This window comes from Alexandromys fortis, unplaced genomic scaffold (assembly GCF_014885135.2).
Source record: "Alexandromys fortis isolate MF-2015 unplaced genomic scaffold, M_Fortis_MF-2015_v1.1 scaffold_31, whole genome shotgun sequence".
Taxonomy (NCBI): Eukaryota; Metazoa; Chordata; class Mammalia; order Rodentia; family Cricetidae; genus Alexandromys; species Alexandromys fortis.
This window is the reverse complement of record NW_026067974.1, coordinates 7,258,038-7,277,653: the sequence shown is the minus strand read 5'-3', so window position 1 is coordinate 7,277,653 and position 19,616 is coordinate 7,258,038. Positions and strand designations below refer to the sequence as shown.

Genomic DNA, 19,616 nt, shown 5'->3' with positions numbered 1-19,616 from the left:
TTCCCCAGGGATGGTTAAAAAAAAAATAGAAGGAACAAAAGGCTTAGGTTTCAGATCTCTTTCCCTTCCAGCTCCCGATGCGCTTGTGGCTGGCATGTGGGCAGAAAGCAGGTTTCTATGGAGATAATGATAAGCAAAGATTTAAGTGCTCAGAGTAGGTAATGTCAACAAGTTTGATCATGGAAAATCTGCGAGACTGATAGTCTGATGCTGACAGCACCTCTAGACTGGAAAGAGTAGAGAATGAAGAAGGACCTGTCAGGTGGGATAACACGGGCTTACCCTCCGTGCTGTCCCTCCCTCCCATGCCCATTCCATGGGATGTACTCACGTGGCCTCCTCAAACACACGCACTCTCTCACAGCCTTCTGGGGGCTCCCGTTTGAAGACATAGCTGTGATTGGGCCGAGGAGAGGCAGCAAAGGCAAGGACTGGAGATGGACTGCCATCTTCTAGGAAGGCTGGGTGGCCTGGAGAGGAGGCTACAAACACAACAGGGTTGAGTCAAGGGGGAGAGAGGAAAGCCTCCACTTTCCTAAGCTCCAGCCTTCTGTGCAAAGGGGCCACATAGCTCTGCTATTCGGCACATTTCATACTCTGCCATTGAGGATGGGGGTGTGGCTCAGCTGTAGAACACTTACAAAGGAGTAGGAGGCCATGGGTTCTATTCCTAGTACCACCACCAAAGGGACAAAAGTTGCTGAGTGATGGGAAAAGATTCCTTTCAATCCTGTATTCCCAGAAGCCAAGAGAGTGCCTGGATCTCTGACATGATGAAAACTACCTGCTATCCCTCTGACTTCTCCTGGGAGCAGTGCCCTGCCTGAGGAACACCGTAGCTTCATCCTGTCTGCATTTTAGAGCAGCTCTCCCCTCCTCGCAGAGAGTCCTCCCATATTAACTCCAAGTGGCAACCTTGATTCTACCCCACTTGGAGGATAAAATTTCTGTCACCTTCTGTCCTGTAACTGCACTTTGCCTAGGCTGCAAATATTGACTTTATCTGTGTTTCTCTTACATTTATTCCTCCTCATTCTGTGTTCTGTTTATTTCCCTGTGAATATTGTTAGATCGTGCCCTTGGCTAGCCTACCTCATGGGGTTAGTGTGAGCAGTGAGTCAGATGGTGTGGGCAACAGTACTTTCTAACATATGGTGTTAGTAGGATTCCTGCCTCATAGTCTAAGTAGACAGCCAAGGTGTGCATGGGAGAAACTAGGGATTCAGAGCCAGAAAGTTGAGATGTCAGTCTGGGTCAAACATGCAGGACGCTGAATAAGAGACTGCATTGTTTCATCTAATTTATAACTGCCTTGAAGTTCTTGCTGAATATGAGCCAAGGGGTCCCTTGAATGGAGATGCACCGACTTTCCACCTTGACCCTCACCCAAATAACAGGGATAGGAAAGGCTGCTCTTTTGGGTTAGAGACTTTATAATAGAAACCAGGAGTCAGAATGCTGTAGAGCCATTATTATTCCAGGTAGAGTGTGCGGAACGATGACTCACAAAGACACTGATTGGTTCATAATAACGTCAGGCCTGGAACTGTTCAGAGCAAAGGCCAGTGGAGCCCCCTTCCTATGGCCCAGAGCCAGATCTAGTACCTTGGCTTCATGATTTACCTTTGTCACTGGGGATGGATGTCAGCTCCTCAGTGGCACCCTGCTGCTCCTCACGGCTGGCCTGGCCAGGAGGCTGGGGGGATGCCAGTGGCACAGAGGGAGAGCTAGTCATGTTGCCTGGCTCCAGGAGGAGGAGGGGATGGTCACAGTTGTTATTCTGTGGAGGAGCTGGGGCACGGTGCCCATCAGGGACCTCAAGTATCTGATGAGGAAGGAGAAGAGACTCAATCCGGGGCCTTCTCAGCCTGTGACATTGCAGCGACACCCCAGGAGACTCCCTGCACCTTCTTTCTTAGCCTCAAGGATAAAAGACTGTCATTCTCAAGTCATTTGTTCCCTGACCTACCTTCAGTCTAGGACAAACTCTGTTTCTCCCAGAGCACTTTGTTCTTTCCTTGAGGCTTGTTAGTCCAATGTACAGTGACGTTCATTTGTGTGATGTAATCAGTGACCCTCTGTGTACGAGTCTCTTGGACACAAAGTTGATTGATACACAGGGTGACATAAGAGGGGCAAGGTACCAGAACAGCGCACATGCTATAAGCCACTGCAGAACAAATGTGCAGATGGTTATCATACAAACATTGAATACCTATCTCCCTCCTTTTAAAACATCTGATGGTATCTGGACCCCAGTGAACGAGTTGTGTGCATGTGTTTGAGGGCATATGAAATCCTACATATATCCAGTTTAAAAGGCAGCCACAAGTCAGGTGTGGTGGTTCATGCCTTTAGTGCCAGCACTTGGTAGGCAGAGAAGCAGGTGATTTCTGTGAGTTCAAGACCAGCCTGGCCTACATAGTGAGTTCCAGGACAGCCAGAGCTACATAGTAAAACCTGTCTCAAAAAATCAAAAAATAATAAATAAAATAAAACTCAGCCAGTGGGTAATTAACAAACTGAGGCCTGCATCCCTCAGAATAACGTTCCGTAATTGAACTGTATCAGAATGAAAGTGTGCCCAAGATTGCAAAGGAGGTAGCTGGTCTGTAGGGTGGGGGTCAGGCTGTAGATGTCCCCCGGGCATGAGACTGATCAATGCATGTCACCAGTAGAGACAGAGGGGTGGAAGCAGTGACTGAAGTGAGGTGGCACAAGCTGGGGCACACTCGGGTGAGGGTGCCCAGTCCTCAGGGACCGGTGCGCTGACGGTTTCCTCCTAGCTAGGGCCCTCCCCTGTGCTCATTTGTCATAGATAACCTCGACTGTCGGTTTTTTAGAAGTCAGAACCTCAGTGGAAACAATCTCTGGGCGTGTCTGTGAGGCATTCCTCAATTTGGCTAACTGAGGTGGGAAGAGCCACCGTAACTGCGCAAGGCACCATTCCCCAGGCAGGGGTCCCAGACTGAATAAAAAGTAAACTCAAACTGAACACAAGCACTCATTGCTCTCTGCTTCCTGGCCAAGGATGCAATGTGAGCTACACAGTGAGCTCCTGATAGAAAAAATAAATAAATAATAAATAACTACAGCCAGTAGGGAAATAACAAATGAGGCCTACACGCAGTATACCCAGTACCTAATTGAACTGTGTCAGTATAAGAACTGTCAGTCACACTATGAGGAACCCAAAAGGAGCATTTCCTTCCTTCACTGCTCTGTCGGATGTCTGTCACAGCAAAGGTAGATAACTGACATGCCTGTCCCCACGAGGCCTTCCCTAGCGACACCCTGCTACCCTTGCTGTTCTTGTGCTGAAGTCCATTTGCTTACTTCCGGAAGGTGGCGTTTACAGGTCATTGCTAACAGAGCTACAGCCTGAGAGGCCCAAAGAGTGACACTGTCACCTGCCCTCGTGCAGGTGCAGCCTGCCAGTACACTCGGCAGCCACCACTCACCCTCAGCAGCTCCTCTTCACCCTGCTCCTTCACAAACACCTCTTCCAGCTCCTGGTTGAGCCCTTCTAGACTTCTGTGCAGGCAAGGGCTGAGTCGCAGGACAGGGGATCCTGGGGGGAAGCTGGGAAGGGATGCCTAAGCAGAGACAAATGAAGCAATCACATCAAGTCCCCACTAAGTCCCTGGCAGTTTTCAGTTATGACCAGGGGTGCTAACTTTCTTAACCTTTTTTCTACATTGGGCGCGGGGTGTGGGTGGGGGGCTGTAATAGCTGCAAATTGCAACAAACACATTCAGAGGGGCTTTCTCCAGGACTGGAGTTTTGAGGCATCTAGGGGATGCTGTTCGTGTCGTTGCCTTAATTGCATGCGATTGGGGTAGAGGAAAAGGGCACTATGACCAGCGAGCGGCCCTTTCAATGCAACTTCTGACCGCAACACATTCATGCGGCTCAGTGCTACAAGGCTGGAGAGAACTCTGCACTCTGCACACTCTGCCTGCCAAGAAGGAAGACCAAGGGGGTCTGGTGGTCAGGGGAGACAGCATACCCTCACGGCTCCCCGTACAGCGTGGTCCCCTTGGACAGGGGAGCTCCGTTCCTTCTCCTTCCCACTGCGGCTCAGCTTTGTCCTCTGCAGCTGTTGCTTCAACTTGGTGATCTAGCAGCCAGAGACGGAGGAGAAAGGGAGGTGAGGCAAAGTATACCGGTTCTTTCCCCTAGTTGAAGCCCCTACCCATGAAGATACAAGAAAGGGACAGGGAGGTCAAGTTTTTAATTTCAAAACAGATCAATGGTGTGAAATCTCATGACAATCAGCTCCTCAACTAAGCTGAATACCCTGCTTCTAGACTTGATTTTTTTAATTGCCATGCATCCCTCTAGGTGAATCAGTCTCCAGACAGAAAACATCTAACATCATGGTTATGGATTGTAAGGGACACTTCCACTGAGATCACAGGGTACGCATGGTAGCACACGCCTTTAATTCCAGCAGAATTAATTGGGAGGCAGAAGCTGGTGGATCTCTATGAGTTCCAAGCCAGCATGGTCTACAGAGTTCCAGAACAGCCTGGCCTACATAGCAAGCTCCAGAACAGTTGGGGGTATGTAGAAAGACTCTGTCTCAAAAAATAAAAACAAAAACTGGCAATGGGTGGTCTCTGTTTTTCTATTTTTAAGAACCCTTTTCAGGAGGCTGGAGAGATGGCTTAGTGATTAAAAGCACTTGCCACTCGCTGCTCATGCTGTGGACCCGAGTTCAGTTCCTAGCAACCAAATGGTGGCTCACAACTATCCGTAACTTAGATTCCAGGGGACCCAATGCCCTCTTCTGAATGCTGTGGGCATCAGTCATGCATGTGGTACATAGACATACATGCAGGCAAAACATTCATACATATAAAATAAATTTAAAAATTTGTAAATGTTTTCAAGTGTTTTTTTTAATTGTGTGTATGTATGGGAATGTGTGTGCATGTGAGTGCAGGTGCTCATGGAGACCAGAAGCCCTGGATGTCCCTGGAGCTGGAGTTACACGGAGGGGGCTGTGAGCTGTCTGAAATGGATGCTAGGAACTGAACTCTGGTCCTTTGCAAGAGCAATGCACAATCTTAACTGCTGAGCTATCTCTCCAAACCGGCTGTTTTTCTTTTCTCTTTCACTAAGACAAGATATCATTCTGTATAGTGCAGACTGACTTGGAGCTCACAACTCTTCCTGCCTTAGCCTCCTGAGTGTTGGAACTATAGGCACGTGTCTCCATGCCTGGCTGAAAGTGGCATTCCGAGGGTCAATAATAATTTCTCAAATGATATTCTCAAGTATCCTAAAGGCTTTGAGACCAGAGAGTTTGGAAATCCAACCCTTCCCCTCATTTAAAAGTAAACTATACTACAGAAAGATAAGTTCTCTAGAAGAAGGACCACATTTCATCTGGACTCCCAGGCTCTATAACACTACAGGGTACCACTAACACTGTTTATAGTCACGGAGGAACAAGTCTACTGTGATTCCAGCACTTGGAAGGCTGAATCAGAATGTTCAGTTTAAGGTCAGCCTAGGCCTGTATTATCCTGCCCTCTCCCCCACAAAAAAAAAAAAAAAAAAAAAAAAAAACCCTAAACCAAACAAATTAGCCCACAAACACTTTTGAATATGATTGCTATTAGACTCGTAATTCTGGGCTTTGAACCCCTGAGCAGGATGCAGGGTTTGAATATGAATGGGAGGGAACCTGGTGGAATTCAGAAGGTAGATCTGCTGCCCACTGCCATAAAAGTTACAATGACAGTCAAGAAGAAACCGCTTTGTTAAGTTATTGTTTTAGATTTATCTAGTTTATCTGTATGAGTGTTTTGCCTGTATGCATGTTTGCCTGGTTTCCGGAGAGGTTAAAAGAGGGCAGTGGATTCTCCCCAAACTGGAGTTACTGATGGCTGTGTGTGACTGCATGGCCACTGGGAACAGAACTAGGGTCCTTGGAAAGAACTCTTAAGCTCTGAGCCATCGCTCGAGCCCCTAGGAAATGCTCTGTAATTACCCTGGTGGGGACTGAACCCAGGCTAAGCAGCGTTCTGGGCTGCATCTCCCAGCCCAAGAATGTGCTTTTCGACTTGTACCGTGGATCAACCAGACCATGAAGACCATGACTCCCCACCCTTCCTGTGCAGAATTTGTTTACTCTGCCATTCAAGGCTTTGAGAGCATTTTACATTTCCACTTGGCCTTGGGCTTGCGATCCTGTCACTTTCCGTTCTCTCAGTGCTCTAAGGAGAGCAGAAACCGCTTCCCTCTGACTGGAGCAGGGATGAGGCCTGGAAAATTGACCTTTTCTTTGGAGCTGCCACAAGACACTTGAGGTGGAGCTGGGTTAGCAGCCTTGGAATTCCAGCCTATGGTTTTCTCTCTCTGTCTCAATGCCTCGAGCCCTCCTGGGGCCTAAGGAGGGCCAAGACAAAGCATTCAGGATCTCAGGATTACTTTTTCTCTTCTCTTAAAAGAAAACTAGGCAGATGTTTAAGTAGTAAATGAGGCTGGGAGCTCCTGATTCCCAGGGGCTTGTTCCCTGCCTCCCTTCAGTCTCTGAATCACTTATCAGGGTCCACCCTCAATGAGACCAAGGCAAACAACTCTCCCTGTCTGGGTGCTAGAATCATCAGCAGCCACTGGCTGGGTTTTCTCTAGCAAGAGGGTCTGCGGTCCTACAACCAGGCCAACAGAAGGTTGGAAGTCAGTGAAAGAGCCATTTCCTCTGCAGGAGGCTGGCAGGAGGCAGAGAGACTGTAGTGTAGCTATCCTCATGGAAAACTGTCACACAGTGCCAGGAGACAGAGGTTGTGGAGAGAGGGCACTTACCTCTTTTCGATGGTCAGTACTGCCCCAGGACGCTGATCGCTTGTGCATGCAGAAGCTGGCCCGCTCACCTTCCGGCTCTTGCCAGGATAGGGGTGTCTGTAGAAAGACATGCAGTAAGACAGACAGCTCTGCGGGCAGGAAGCAGCCAGGCGGTTTCCTGGATAGAGGTGGTGGCCTATGAACCCTTCTCACATCTGTTCATCAACCTCATGGACACACCCATGCTTTATTCTTCCAGGCAAGGAAAGCCATGGGCATGGCCTCATCTCAATTTTCACTCTCCAGGAAACCTTCCCTAAGGCCCAACAGTGCCAACCCCCTCTCTCTTTTATTGTGTGTTTGGTACTGGGGATGAAACCCAGCGTCTTGCATATGCTAGGCAAGCGGTACCACTGAGCTACATCCTCAGCCTTCCCGTATCACTTTCCGTATCACTTTCTTTCATGTGTTACACTCGCAGTCAGTCTGTGTATATCCCAGTGGTGGGGCCAACTATGCAGTTGGGAGTGGGGCCGCTCCCAAGCAGCTTCAAAAGAGCCCTGCATCCTTTATTCTCACCCCCTGTGTGCCCAGCCAAGGCCAAGCGCATGGGAGTTCATCAAAAACAAGTCACCAGACAGGATTCCAAGAGGAACCAGGAGAAAGGTCTCCCTGGGTACCTCTGGATGAAGTAGGTGGCAACTGTGTAACATGTAGCCTCCAGCTTATTTCATCACCCAGAGGGAGTGTCGGGGACTCCAAAGTCCTCCTGAACAAGCAAGGAAAAGACAGTTTCAAAAAATGGAGCCAGAATTCTGAATGGCCTGCTCATGCCTATTCCCCACGGGCCTTCCTTGGTCCCCATGGGAAGAACTTTCTGTTTGCTGCCTTCCTTTCCCTGCTGCATGAAGACAGGGGATCCAAGACGGTGGTGGAGGAGCCCCCACTAAAGGAGGAAGCTCTTGGCTTCAAGCATGGTGCTCAAGAGGAAGGCCCAGATCCCCTCCCCATTACCAACATCCTACTTCCATTCCAGGAGAGGGGCCAAGGGGTGTGCCCCAGTGGGACCAACTCCTCTCTGACTACTGTGCACAGGCTGCCAAAGCCCAGGGCCTGGGAACCAGCTCCTCTAAGAGATCTGCTGACCTCCCCCAGGAGGCTGCTGCACACAGAGAGGGGGAGGATGGGGGAAAAACAAGACTCCTCACCACCCAACAGCTGCTAAGACGAGCTCACAGGGCAGTCTGAGCCAAGGCTGCCTTGTGCGACAGCTGCATGCAGAGAAGCCACTGCAGATGGAGCCTCTGGCCCTTCCTGTCTGCAACTGCCCTTAAGCAGGACCTTTACCAGGGCTATGCATCACAGCCAGGGCAGGACAACTGGCATCACCAGGGAACACATCCTCAGGCCCATTGCCACCATTCTTCCTTTATGAACAGGGAAGCCAGGAATGCAGGCAGGTACCCATAGCCCTCAGGTGAGGCTGGCTCTTACAAACCTGGGAACCAAGTAGCTGATCTCCCTCCAAATGTCCATGTCTCTCTAAATCAGGGTGTGAGACCTCAGAAGAGCAACACGGCCAAAAGGGAAGACATAGCCCATTTCTCCCTCGCTTGCTAAGACTCTGCAGATGCCTGCACGCCCACCTTGCCTGGGACGCCTACGCCAAGCTTGCAGGTCACCAGTGCTGCTAGTGCAACTGAGTCCCACGCCTCCTTCACCCCTGGAAATGGAGCAAAGAGCACAGAGGAGGGGTGGCAAACCAGAGGACAACGCTCAGTCCCTGCCTCTGAGAAGCAGGTGGTGGAAGAAGGGGAACCCTGGGTCAGCTTGCACCTGGCTACTAACACCTCTTCAAATGCTCCAACTCCCTTCTCCTAGGAGATGGGGAGGAGTCGGAGGGAAATGTGGACTGCCACAGGAGTGGGGGGAAGGATATGAAAACCATGGCGGTTGGGATCTCCTCTCCTCATCCGTTTCTCGCCTCTCTCTCCTCGGCAACCACGTTCCACCATGGCCTGCTCTGTGCAGATGTGATATTAAGGGCCTCACTTTATCTCAACATCTACCTGCCCAAAGGGATCGTTGCCCAACCCCTCCTCCCAGGTGCTCTCTGTCTTGCCCAGGCGAATTTTCAAGGACAGCCTGGGCTACACAATGAGTCCAAGGCCAACCTGGGTTCCTAGTAAGGACCCTACCACAAAAAGTAAAAGAAAAAAGAAGGCTTCTGGGAGCACTGCCCTGCCAATACTTTCATGTCGAGTCACTGCAACTGAACTCAGAGACTTCTGGAATCTAAAACTCTGAGAGAATACGCATCTGCTGTCCTAAGCCATGAAGCCTGGGGTAGCTGTTAAGCAGCCCAAGGAACCTAACAGAGCAGGGTGGCCCGGCTTCCAAGCTGCTTCCAGGCTGGTGTGAGTACTGTCAAGCCTGGCTTGTATCATGGCCTAGCTTCCTGCCTCGCTAACTGCAGTATGTCAAGTGGGGGAACTATGCCTCTGGTTACTCAGGAACAAAGGTCTAGATCATGGTCTCTTTGGGGGACAGTAAAGTCACAGCTAAGACCCATCTCAAGGAGGTCAGCAGGTAGGGTCAGGCCAAACTGTGGAACAGCAGGTGTACAGGGTCATTCTAGCCCCTTTGTATAAAGGCGAGTCCGGGAATCAAAGATTAGAAAGTCATGCTTTTCAGGGGACGCAGACACGAGAATGGACTTAGTCCACACCCTGGCTAAGGGAGCAGCTGAGTGAGGGGTAAACTTTGCTCACCACTAGTGGAGCTGCCAGCTGTGCAGCTGCACAGACTGTCAGAACTGGACATGCAGAGGTAGAATATGAATGCCTTGCCAGGGATTTAAAGATTCCAGGGCAACATGTGGAAGGACAGATGGGCATGGAGGTGGAAGACCGCTTCCCAAGGAGGTAGCAGAACAACAAAAGGAAGGAGGATGGAACTCTCCACACTGGAATGTCATTCTTGGCCTCCAAATCAGCTAAGTTTCTACCTGGAGGTCATGGCCTGAAGGGGAATAGTCCAGGCCCCCAACGTTCCCAGTGCCTTGGCTCCTGAACACACTCTAATGGCAGAGCTGGACCGGGTCTTAAGAGCATTACCCACTGTACCTACTGGAAGTGAAGAGCAGTGTGGGACCTGGCTGGAGAGAGATGGCTGGTCAGAAGCCACATGACGAGCTCAATTTGGCAAGCCAGTCCCTTAGGACTCGGGCCAAACAAAAAGTCTCTGGGGGTGGTCCACTGGCCAGCACTGAGAACTCTGGCTGCACTCGGCCCAAAGCCACCATTTCTAACTCAACAGTGACTAGACGACCCTCAGATTTTCCACCGTGGCTCCATTTTCAAGCATTTGCTATAGTGCAGTCAAACCATGTACTGAACCACTGGTCCTGGTCGCGAGTTTGGAAAACAGGCTCTGTGCCCAAGCCCTCACACCCACAAAGGAAAACAGTTTTTAAAGGCATGTGACGGTCACACTGAATTATGTGCCATCAGAGAGACCAAGGCTCTAGCTCAGGGACAGGGAGGACCCCTCACCCCCACCCCTGGCACCACAGGCAAGCAAAGACAGAGAGAAGTCCCCTCCAACCAGTAAACTGTCTCCACCTCTGGTCTTTAGGATGCTCTGTGAAGATGTCTGTTAAGGACTTAGGCTATTCCCCCCACACACACACACACCCCAAAGGATAAGTTAGAGCTATATGCAGGAGGGAGAATCACAAAGGCTTTCTGTCTTACCAATTAATGAAGCAGAAATGGGGATGGAAAGAAGCAGAGTGTGGGTGGAGCCAGGCAGGGCTGGTACCCAAGGTCCCTTCTGTGGGCAGGATGCCACCAGCTGGAGAATTTTGCTCAGACAGTCATCCCAGCTGTGGTAAGTCCACCTCCCCCCTCAGGAAAGTACAAGGCTTACATGCTTTGCACAGCAAGAAGGGAGAGAGGTGACCACAGCCACTGGCATGTGCTGCTATCTCTGGCCCTGGCCTGGGCCCAGCCACTAGAAGAGACCAACCCAAAGCACTTGGTGGCCAGCTCTGGGTTACCAAATGACCCGGGGGAAGGGTGGGCCACAGAGAAGAAAACACACTCAAATAAACCCAAGCCATTCTGAAAACCTCTTCTCAGACACAGGACTTCCCACAGAAAATGGAGATGCCACAGGGGTGGGGCTGGGGGAGTAACTTTCCATTCCTTCCTGGCCCCATCTCAGGAAGATAATGCTGGGGACTGCTGTTCACACCTTTCACATTGTTCCCGCAGGCTCGAAACATGCTGGGCTGGAAGGAGAGCTCAGGAGTAGAGCACATGGACCCTAGCATGTGCAGGCCCTGGATTCTATCCTCAGCACTGCAAAAGACACAAGCCGAAAAGCAGAGGACCCCTCCCCAGTTGTCAATCATGCCCCTTCACCTTCCTAGGGTAGCTGTTTCCTCAAGTAAGACCCTCCCATATCCCATGTGTTCCTCTTGCCTCAAATATGTGAGGAACCTAGCTATTGCTGCCCGAGGATGGGCTTCTTACTTGACTGAGGGCACAGAATGTGGCCAGGGGTTGCGGAGAACAATGTCATAGACACAAGTGCTGAGTGCATTTAATCTTCTGCCTTAAGCAGAGGACTGGAGTACCCAGTACACCCAGCTTTCTAATGGCAGATGTTCTGCGTCTGGGACCTAGCTCTGACATTGACTTGGAATGAGCAAGGCCCCTGGTCTCTCTAGGGGTTTCTGGGAAGGTGCTGCTTAGCCTCAGGCATAACTAAAATGCATGTCCCCAGGAGTGTTGGGTAAGATATGGCCTCCAACACAAGGCGTTTAGGCGCACCCAAGAGAACAGTAACAAGTACCTGCCAGTTAACTGAATGAAACAGACCATGAAATGCTGCACTGTTACAGGTAGGAGAGAAAGGGCCCAAGCGAGGGGAAAGGTAGGAATGGCTGGCTTGCTCGAAGCACCTGGGAAAGGTCTGGCATCCACCATTCCTAATGGCTGCAAAGCTTTTAATGCACTCAGGATGTGGCTCAGGGGTAGATTACTAGCCCTCACCTTGGGCTCTATCCCCCGCATCACAGAACTAACTAACTAACTAACTAACTAACTAACTAACGAACTAAGTAAGCTTTCAAAGACCTCTTAAAAGACCTAGCGTAGCATCCCTCCTTCTCTTTTCCCTTTCCCACACTCCCTGAAATTTTCTTCTTCATTCATCCTTTCTGGGTGATCTCTTGCTGTTTAGAAGGAAGTACAAGGTCTTCTGGGAAGATGGCAATTGAGCCCAAGGGTTTCACAGCATAACGCCCGTGCTAAAAATGGCAGCTTGTGCCAGGCTAGGGGCCTCGAGCAGGAATTTGAGTGGAGACCAAAGCCTAGAAGCAGAAAATTCCCTGAAGAGCAGGACTGGAAGACGGGCAGATCGCATACTTGGGGTTGGATGCTTATGCTGATCAGAATTCTCCCACCTCTTGCCTGCAGCCACAATATTGACAGGTTGCTAAGAGTTCCTCGAGGGCTGGAGCCCATCCCGGAGAAGAAGAAAGCTGAAGGACCGGGCCTTGCCAGACCCATGGAGGCACATCGCTGACCTCTGTCTTGCTGTGGCAAGAAGCCCAGACTTGTTATATAAAAGATCTGGCCTGCAGCTGGAGCTGAAGCAAAAACACGCAGTTGAGAACCCAGGCCACTCCACTTGGCCAGAGGACGTCTGAGGCCAGGCCTGCCTAAGGGTGACAGAGAAAGCTATGTGAGGAGTGGGATGGCTTTGCAGAAGGCTGGCAGACAGAAAGTGACAGAGGTGGGGATAAGTGGGCCACATAGCTGCTATCTAACAAAGGACGCTCATGAGTTCGCCTACTCGAAGCCACCTCAAGCCCCACTCCTGCAGGAAGCCCTCCCGGATTAAGTACATCATCTGGCCTGAGCCAAAGAGAAAGGAGTGTGTCCTCCTAGTTCCATGAGGGAGAAGCATAACCTACCTCGTCATAGGACAAAGGGGGAGTAGTGCTGGACTCCTCTCCCCTCCCCTGCACATCTGACGAGGACCACTGACGTCACTTTACAGGCTTAAACTTGTTTCAATTATTTTGATGAAACATGGGGCATTTCTGGGAGAATTCTGCTCCTCCAAACTTTGCCAGACACCCACCCCATGGCATCCCTTGGCTGTTTGTTCACTGGCCTTCAGGGAACTGGAAACCAGGCTCAGAGAAACCAAATCTTGTTCCCACTGAAAAGGAGTGCACATTCAAACATTCATTAATACCACTTGAAAACGGATCTCACGAAAGGAAAGGAACCAATGGGACGTGCTGAGAAGGACGCAGAGTAGGTTGCATGGGAAGCGGGCTCCGTATCCCTTGGCCATCATGTAGCACGTACGTGGGCAGACGATACACGCATAGAAAGAGCTGCCACACCCCGTCTTGTCCTGGTACTCAGAATGGAGGGATGGAGGGTGTTCTTTTCCTGCATTTCCACCTATCAAAGAACAACTCGGTCGTTTTGATGTTTAGCAGGACTCAGCCTAAGCGGCCCATAGCGAGAGCCTTGCTCTCACCAACTTAACTGCTAAGAAGACTGAAGTCCTGAGTCAGACTGAGAAATCTCTTTGGGTAATTTCCAGATAAGATGGCTTCTTGCTCAGGCTAACACTGTCTTATCCAAAGGATGGACACATGAACCAGGCAGTGATGGCGCATGCTTTTAATCCCAGCACTTGTGAGGCAGAGGCTGGTGGATCTCTTTGAGTTTGAGTCCAGCCTGGTCTACAGAGCAAGTTCCAGAACAGTCAGGGCTACACAGAGAAACCCTGTCTTGGAAAAAAAACAAAAAAGAAAAACCGGTGGACACACGAACCGGATGGTCTGTGGAGGTCCTTCTAAGGACACGACTCTTCATGAAAATCCAGGAGAGAAAGCTGGGCTCCGCAAGTCTCAGAGGGGTGCTCCAGAGCCTTTGTCAGGCTGCTGGCAAGACGTAGCTCCTCACAAGAATGCCCTACTCTGATTGCTCCAATGGGATGAGACCTGGCTCAATACCTCTTTGACCACTTCCTGGGCTGCTTGGGGAATGCAAACTGGACTGAATGTTGGCTTTAACTTAACTTCATGAAGGCAAAACTCATTTAAAAAAGTCCCAAATTCCAAGTCGGGCGGTGGCGGCACATGCCTTTAATTCCAGCACTCAGGAGGCAGAGGCAGGCGGATCTCTGTGAGTTTACAAGAGCTAGTTCCAGGATACCAGGACAGGCTTCAAAGCTACAGAGAAACCCTGTCTCAGAAAAAAGAAAAAAAAAAAAAAAAAGCCCAAATTCCAAAGTTGGCTGTGGAGTCCCCACATGTAAAATCCCCCCTGAAAGCCAAACTGAAAATCCAGCTTGACAGTTCTCTTCCCCAGGCAGGTGGGATGCAAACTCTTTTTCACCTGCATGTACAAAGAAAAACAACAGCAATAACAAAATCTCTGGTAAACAGTAGAAGATGAGAAGCATCTGTGAACAACCAAAACCCAGGACAATTCATTTCAATGACAGAACTCAGGAGTAATGGACCAGAGGCCCCCTTGCCAGCCCTCCTACCCCTCTTGATCCCATTAGGCGACAGCGGCATTACCTGGGTGGCCTTGTCATTGGTACAGCAGGTGAAGGCCCCATCAGCATCTCGTGGCCACTGGCCCAGAAGGTAGGAACTGAGGACGGTGTCCAGGGAGAAAGTACGCCGAACCTGGGGTGGCTGAGGCCTACACACTGACTTTTCTGGGGCCACCGAACATGGGACACTGGCTGAAAGAGAGCACAGCCCGCAACCCCTTGACATCAGCATGGAGGAAGGAGTCATGGTAACCAGCCTCCTCTCTTGCAGGACACCTCACCTGCAGGCCATGTCTTCACGCCCCTCTCCCCCCCGAAAGAATTCAAAGCAGCAAAGGTACATCCTGTCTGAACAGCTTTCCTAACTTCACTTTAGTGATTGCCACCATTTCACATTGGAATTAGAGGTTATGTTTTGTATGTTTGCTTGCTTGCTTTTTTGCTTGTTTTGAGACAGGGTTTCTCTTTGTAGCCCTGGCTGTCCTGGAACTAGCTCTTGTAGACCAGTCTGGCCTCCAACTCACAGAAATCCACCTGCCTCTGCCTCCCAACTGCTGGGATTAAAAGCATGAACCACCATGCCTAGCTTTAGAAATTATTTTAGACTCTGAGCCCGTAACTTCCAAGTCTCCATACAGAGACTCTGTGGAGGAGCACTGTTCCCCAGCCTTTTAGGAAACCCCATGTTCACAAAAATCAAGCTTTCTTATTTTCCGCCCTCCTTCTTCACCCCTGTATCCATTTTAGGGCTTTTGCACTGCACAAACTTGGCTCAATTCATTTTTAAAAAATATATTTTCTTCTTTTTGTACAGCTGGGGACTGGCTCCAGAGCCTGATACCGGATAAGAAGCATTCTGCCACCAAATTGTATTCCACAATTTCATTTTTCCCTCATTTTTTTGAGATAGCATCTTGCTACGTTGCCCAGGATAGCCTTGAATTGGCTATGGAGCCCAGGCCCACCCTAAACTTTCAATCCTTCTGCCTCTGTCTCCTGAATAGCTGGGATTACAGGTGTGTACCACCATGCCCAGCATGAAGGAGTCTTCCTATTTGCTTCAGTCCAGCAGTTTCAGCAGGGCCTGGAAAGAACCACAGAACTCCAAGAAGAGGAATCCAGTTTAGGAAACTATCCAAGTCTGCAGGTCTTTTTCTCCCACTTCTTTGCCTCTTATCTGAATGCCAAAAATAAAAAAGGGGGGGCAATTATAAATGCATTCATTTCATTTTACACTGGTTAAAGATTTCTGGGAGAAATTAAAAGTTGAAACTGTTTTTAAAACGTAAGGGTTCTGGAATCATCTGGAAGTTTCAGTGATCTGGGTTGACCCTGTTTTCCATGGCCACGTTCAAAACATTCCACTATCTGTAGATCTATAAAGAGTCCCCTTTAAACAGAGCAGAGCGCTTTCACATCTGTAGTAATCCCTTGGTAATTTATGTGTATATTCAGCACAGCAGAGAGAACTAGTAACTCTAGGTATAAATAGACTTGAAGAGGTTTATATTAAAGAGACACAAAACGATTGGCAGTTCCTCAAAAAATTAAACAGAGAATTCCCTGAGGGTCCAGAAATTCAACCTCGATATTCCCCTCAAAACCTAAAAACAAACCTGAAAGCAGAGATTTGAAAAACTATTCATACACCCATCATCATCGCAGCACCAATTATAATAGCCCCACACCGGAGGCAACCTGTACTACAGCAATGAGGGTGCAAGGCGCAGTAACTCGGACACAGACAAGCAGGCAAATGCCGGATGATTCTGTCTCCAAGAGGCATCTGGAATAGGCAAATCCATGGGGACTGAGGGAGACAGAGGTGACCACGGGCACAGGAAGAGGGGGAATGGGAGTTATTGTTAACAAATATCGACTGTCTGGGATAATAAACAATTCTAGAAATGATATGGTGATTACTACACTGTAAATGTCCTGATGCCATTGAATCATAAGCTTAAGATGTGTAAAGTGGCCAATTATACATTGTTTGTTACCATAGTTAAAAAAAAAAAAAGACACCAACAATGTCACATTCTTCAAATTAAGTATTTACATATATTTTGAAAGGCTTGTAATCAATATAAACTATCCTATGTTATATTATATTTTACCTTATTCCAGTCACTATAAAATCCCAATTCAAAGTATCAATGACCTACATATTTGCCATTTTTTTTTTTTTTTTTTTTTTTGTTTGTTTGTTTGTTTTTTGAGACAGGGTTTCTCTGTGGTTTTGGAGCCTGTCCTGGAACTAGCTCTTGTAGACCAGGCTGGTCTCGAACTCACAGAGATCCGCCTGCCTCTGCCTCCCTGAGTGCTTGGATTAAAGGCTTGTGCCACCACCGCCCGGCCCATATTTGCCATTTTTAAAGACTGTATGATATCAAACAGTAATTTCCCTAACCTTTTTTTTTTTTTTTTTGGTTTTTCAAGACAATTGTTTTTCAGAAGCTATGAAGCCAATTCTGGAATTTGCTCTGTAGATCAGGCTGGCCTTAAACTCAGAGATCTGCCTGCCTCTGCCTTCCAAGTGCTAAAATTAAAGGTGTGAGCCACCACTGCCCGGTTTTAACCATTCCTATATTACTGAACATTCTTCCTCTCTAATATGGAGCTCATCAATGTTAGTACAAAACCAACTTTATCCTTAGTTTTTAATTTGACTTTTGTAATATTTCTAGGTCAACTCCCTTGGCCAGAAAATAAGTACTCACTTAGAAGAACTTTTAATGACAAAAGTTGTAAGTATGATTTGTCGAAAAGTCAAGAAATGTATACATCAAACAAGATACCAAAACAAAACCTCAGTCTCAATCTCATCACTCAGAGATAATCACTGTCAATATCATGATATACTGGTGGGTATAATGGCACACACCTTGTATCCCAGCACTCTGGAGGCAGATCTCTGAAATCTGAGGCCAGTCTGGTTTACACAGTGAGTTCTAGGCTAGCCAGGGCTACATAGAGAAACCCATCTTAAAACAAACAAACAAACAAAAAACCGGTATCATCACTTCATCGTGCAATCCTTACCTTCCAAATGTGGACACACATTCATTCTAAAGTTGGAAAATGGGCCAGGCACCAGGAGATGGTGGCTTTAATCCAGCACTCAGGAAGCAAGGGCAAACTGATCTCTGGGAGTTCAAGGCCAGCCTGGTCTATATCGTGAGTTCTAGATCTGATGGAGGAAATGATGATCTGTCTATGTGTTACTTTCATTGGTTAATAAAGAAACTGCCTTGGCTTCTTGATAGGGCAGGATTTAGATAGGTGGAGTAGACAGAACAGAATGCTGGGAAGAAGGGAAGCGAGGTCAGACGCCATGGATCCAGCCACCAGGTCAGACATGCTGAATCTTTCCCGATAAGCAACCACTTCGTGGTGCTACAAAGATTATTAGAAATGGGTTAAGCAATATGTGAGAATTAGCCAATAAGTTGCTGAAACTAATGGGCCAGGCAGTGTTTAAATGAATACAATTTGTGTGTTGTTATTTCAGGTGTAAAGCTAACCAGGTAGCCGTGAGCTGGGCAGCAGGAAGCGGCCCACTGCTCCTTCTACATAGATCAGCCAGGGCTACATGGTAAAACCCTTCCACTAACTAACTAACTAACTAACTAACTAACTAACTAACTGATTAATAATGGAAGCACATCATAATACTGTTTGGCTGTTTCTACCTCCTTTCCAAATCAAGAATTCTGATTACAACATACTTTTGCAGGGAGGTTATTTTGTTGGTGTTTTTAAAGCATGGTTCTGTTTAACAGCTTTGGCTATACTTGAACTCACAGAGATCCGACTCCCTCTGCCTCCCGAGTGCTGGGATTAAAGGCATGAGCCACCATAGTCCTATCATTTTCTGCCTCCCGAGTGCTGGGATTAAAGGCATGAGCCACCATAGTCCTATCATTTTTGGTTTCTGAGACAGTATCTCACTACAGCACCCAGGCTAGCCATGAATGTTTAACGGCATGCACCACCACCACCGCCTGGCATTTTTGGCTTTTTGAACTGTTCTCTTTATATAGCCTAACCAGGCCTTAAACTTGCACTCTGCCTGTCCCCAGCTCCTAAGGATTAGAACTAGAGGCATTTATCACCATGTCTGGCAATACATTATTTGAAAAGATCATGTAACATCTCTACGCTAAAATTCTCCAAAGGTCCTTTCAAAGCTGGAAGTTGGGAGCCTGCAAGATGACTCAGAGGGAAAAGGCACCTGATGCCAAGCCTAAAGGCCTTAGTTTGATGCCCAGGACTCATAGGTGGAAAGAAAGGACCAACTCCTGAAAGTTGTCCAGGTTGTCCTCTGACCTCCAGCCATGGCTGTGAATATGTGTACCTTACACACACACACACACACACACACACACACACACACACACACACACGGTGTCGAAGGCCCCATGTGTGGCCCACCTCATCCCAGATGTGGTGCGCTGTACCATTTCCCACAGCTGACCTGGCTGTCTCTCCTCGGCCTGGTGTTGAAATCTGAGCTATTTGCCAGGCCAGCCTAACTGCTTCCACCTCCTCCCCATCCTCCAGATCCTGGGAATCCCCTGCAAGGAGTGTCTCAGAATGTCTTGTGTTTGCTCCGTATATTTTGTACTCTTCCCGTACTTGCTGGTCTCTCTCTTGACTCGCAGGTATTTGTGACCCCTAGATAATGAATAGCCAGTGAGGTCAGGCCTGGCTTATCTTTGTAGCCCCCTGTGGCTACAGCATAGAGCTGGCAGTTGGCAAGAACCCAAGTACTTGAATAAAACTGAAAAACCTATAGTAGAAAGATAAAGCTTCTATAATTACATCAGTGAATCTATACAGATCCCAGGCCAGCGCTCACCTTGAGTAAAGACCCCATAGCCACTTGTCTATCTGTCCCCCTCGGAGGCTCTGGAGGCTCTGGATAGCTAACCCTCTTCCTTTAGTTCCCTGTGACCTCGTTACTGCAGTAAGTTAGTGACAGGCCACTAGTTCAAGCCTCAAGTTCTCCTTCCATACAAGCGATTCAATTTCAATTCTGCACTGGGCTTAAGATGTAAAGTGGTAATTCAAATATTTCTGGGGGCTTCTGGTCTACAACAGAAACTAGCACAGACACTGAAATGCTGTCCTATAGCCCTCCGTTAAGACTGTCCCTCACAGCCCAGTGAGAAGGCAGGGCCCCTAGACGGCACCTATGCAATACTTCATGACAGATAATT

The 19,616-nt window shown here is 48.5% G+C and overlaps 1 protein-coding gene across 2 annotated transcripts in view; it reads right to left on the bottom strand.

Annotated features, from left to right (window-relative positions):
• Fam117a (family with sequence similarity 117 member A) overlaps window positions 1-19,616 on the bottom strand; it is a 45,121-nt gene that overhangs the window by 2,361 nt on the left and 23,144 nt on the right. Inside the window, exons 2-8 of one of the 2 annotated variants that reach the window (XM_050156595.1) lie at window positions 14,417-14,586; window positions 13,185-13,283; window positions 6,817-6,912; window positions 4,010-4,120; window positions 3,462-3,596; window positions 1,624-1,825; window positions 332-482 (exon numbers count right to left, since the gene is read on the bottom strand). In XM_050156595.1, coding sequence (XP_050012552.1) covers window positions 332-482; window positions 1,624-1,825; window positions 3,462-3,596; window positions 4,010-4,120; window positions 6,817-6,912; window positions 13,185-13,283; window positions 14,417-14,586 — 964 coding nt within the window. The remainder of the gene's footprint in view (window positions 1-331; window positions 483-1,623; window positions 1,826-3,461; window positions 3,597-4,009; window positions 4,121-6,816; window positions 6,913-13,184; window positions 13,284-14,416; window positions 14,587-19,616) is intronic. The other variant, XM_050156596.1, reaches the window with a different exon arrangement.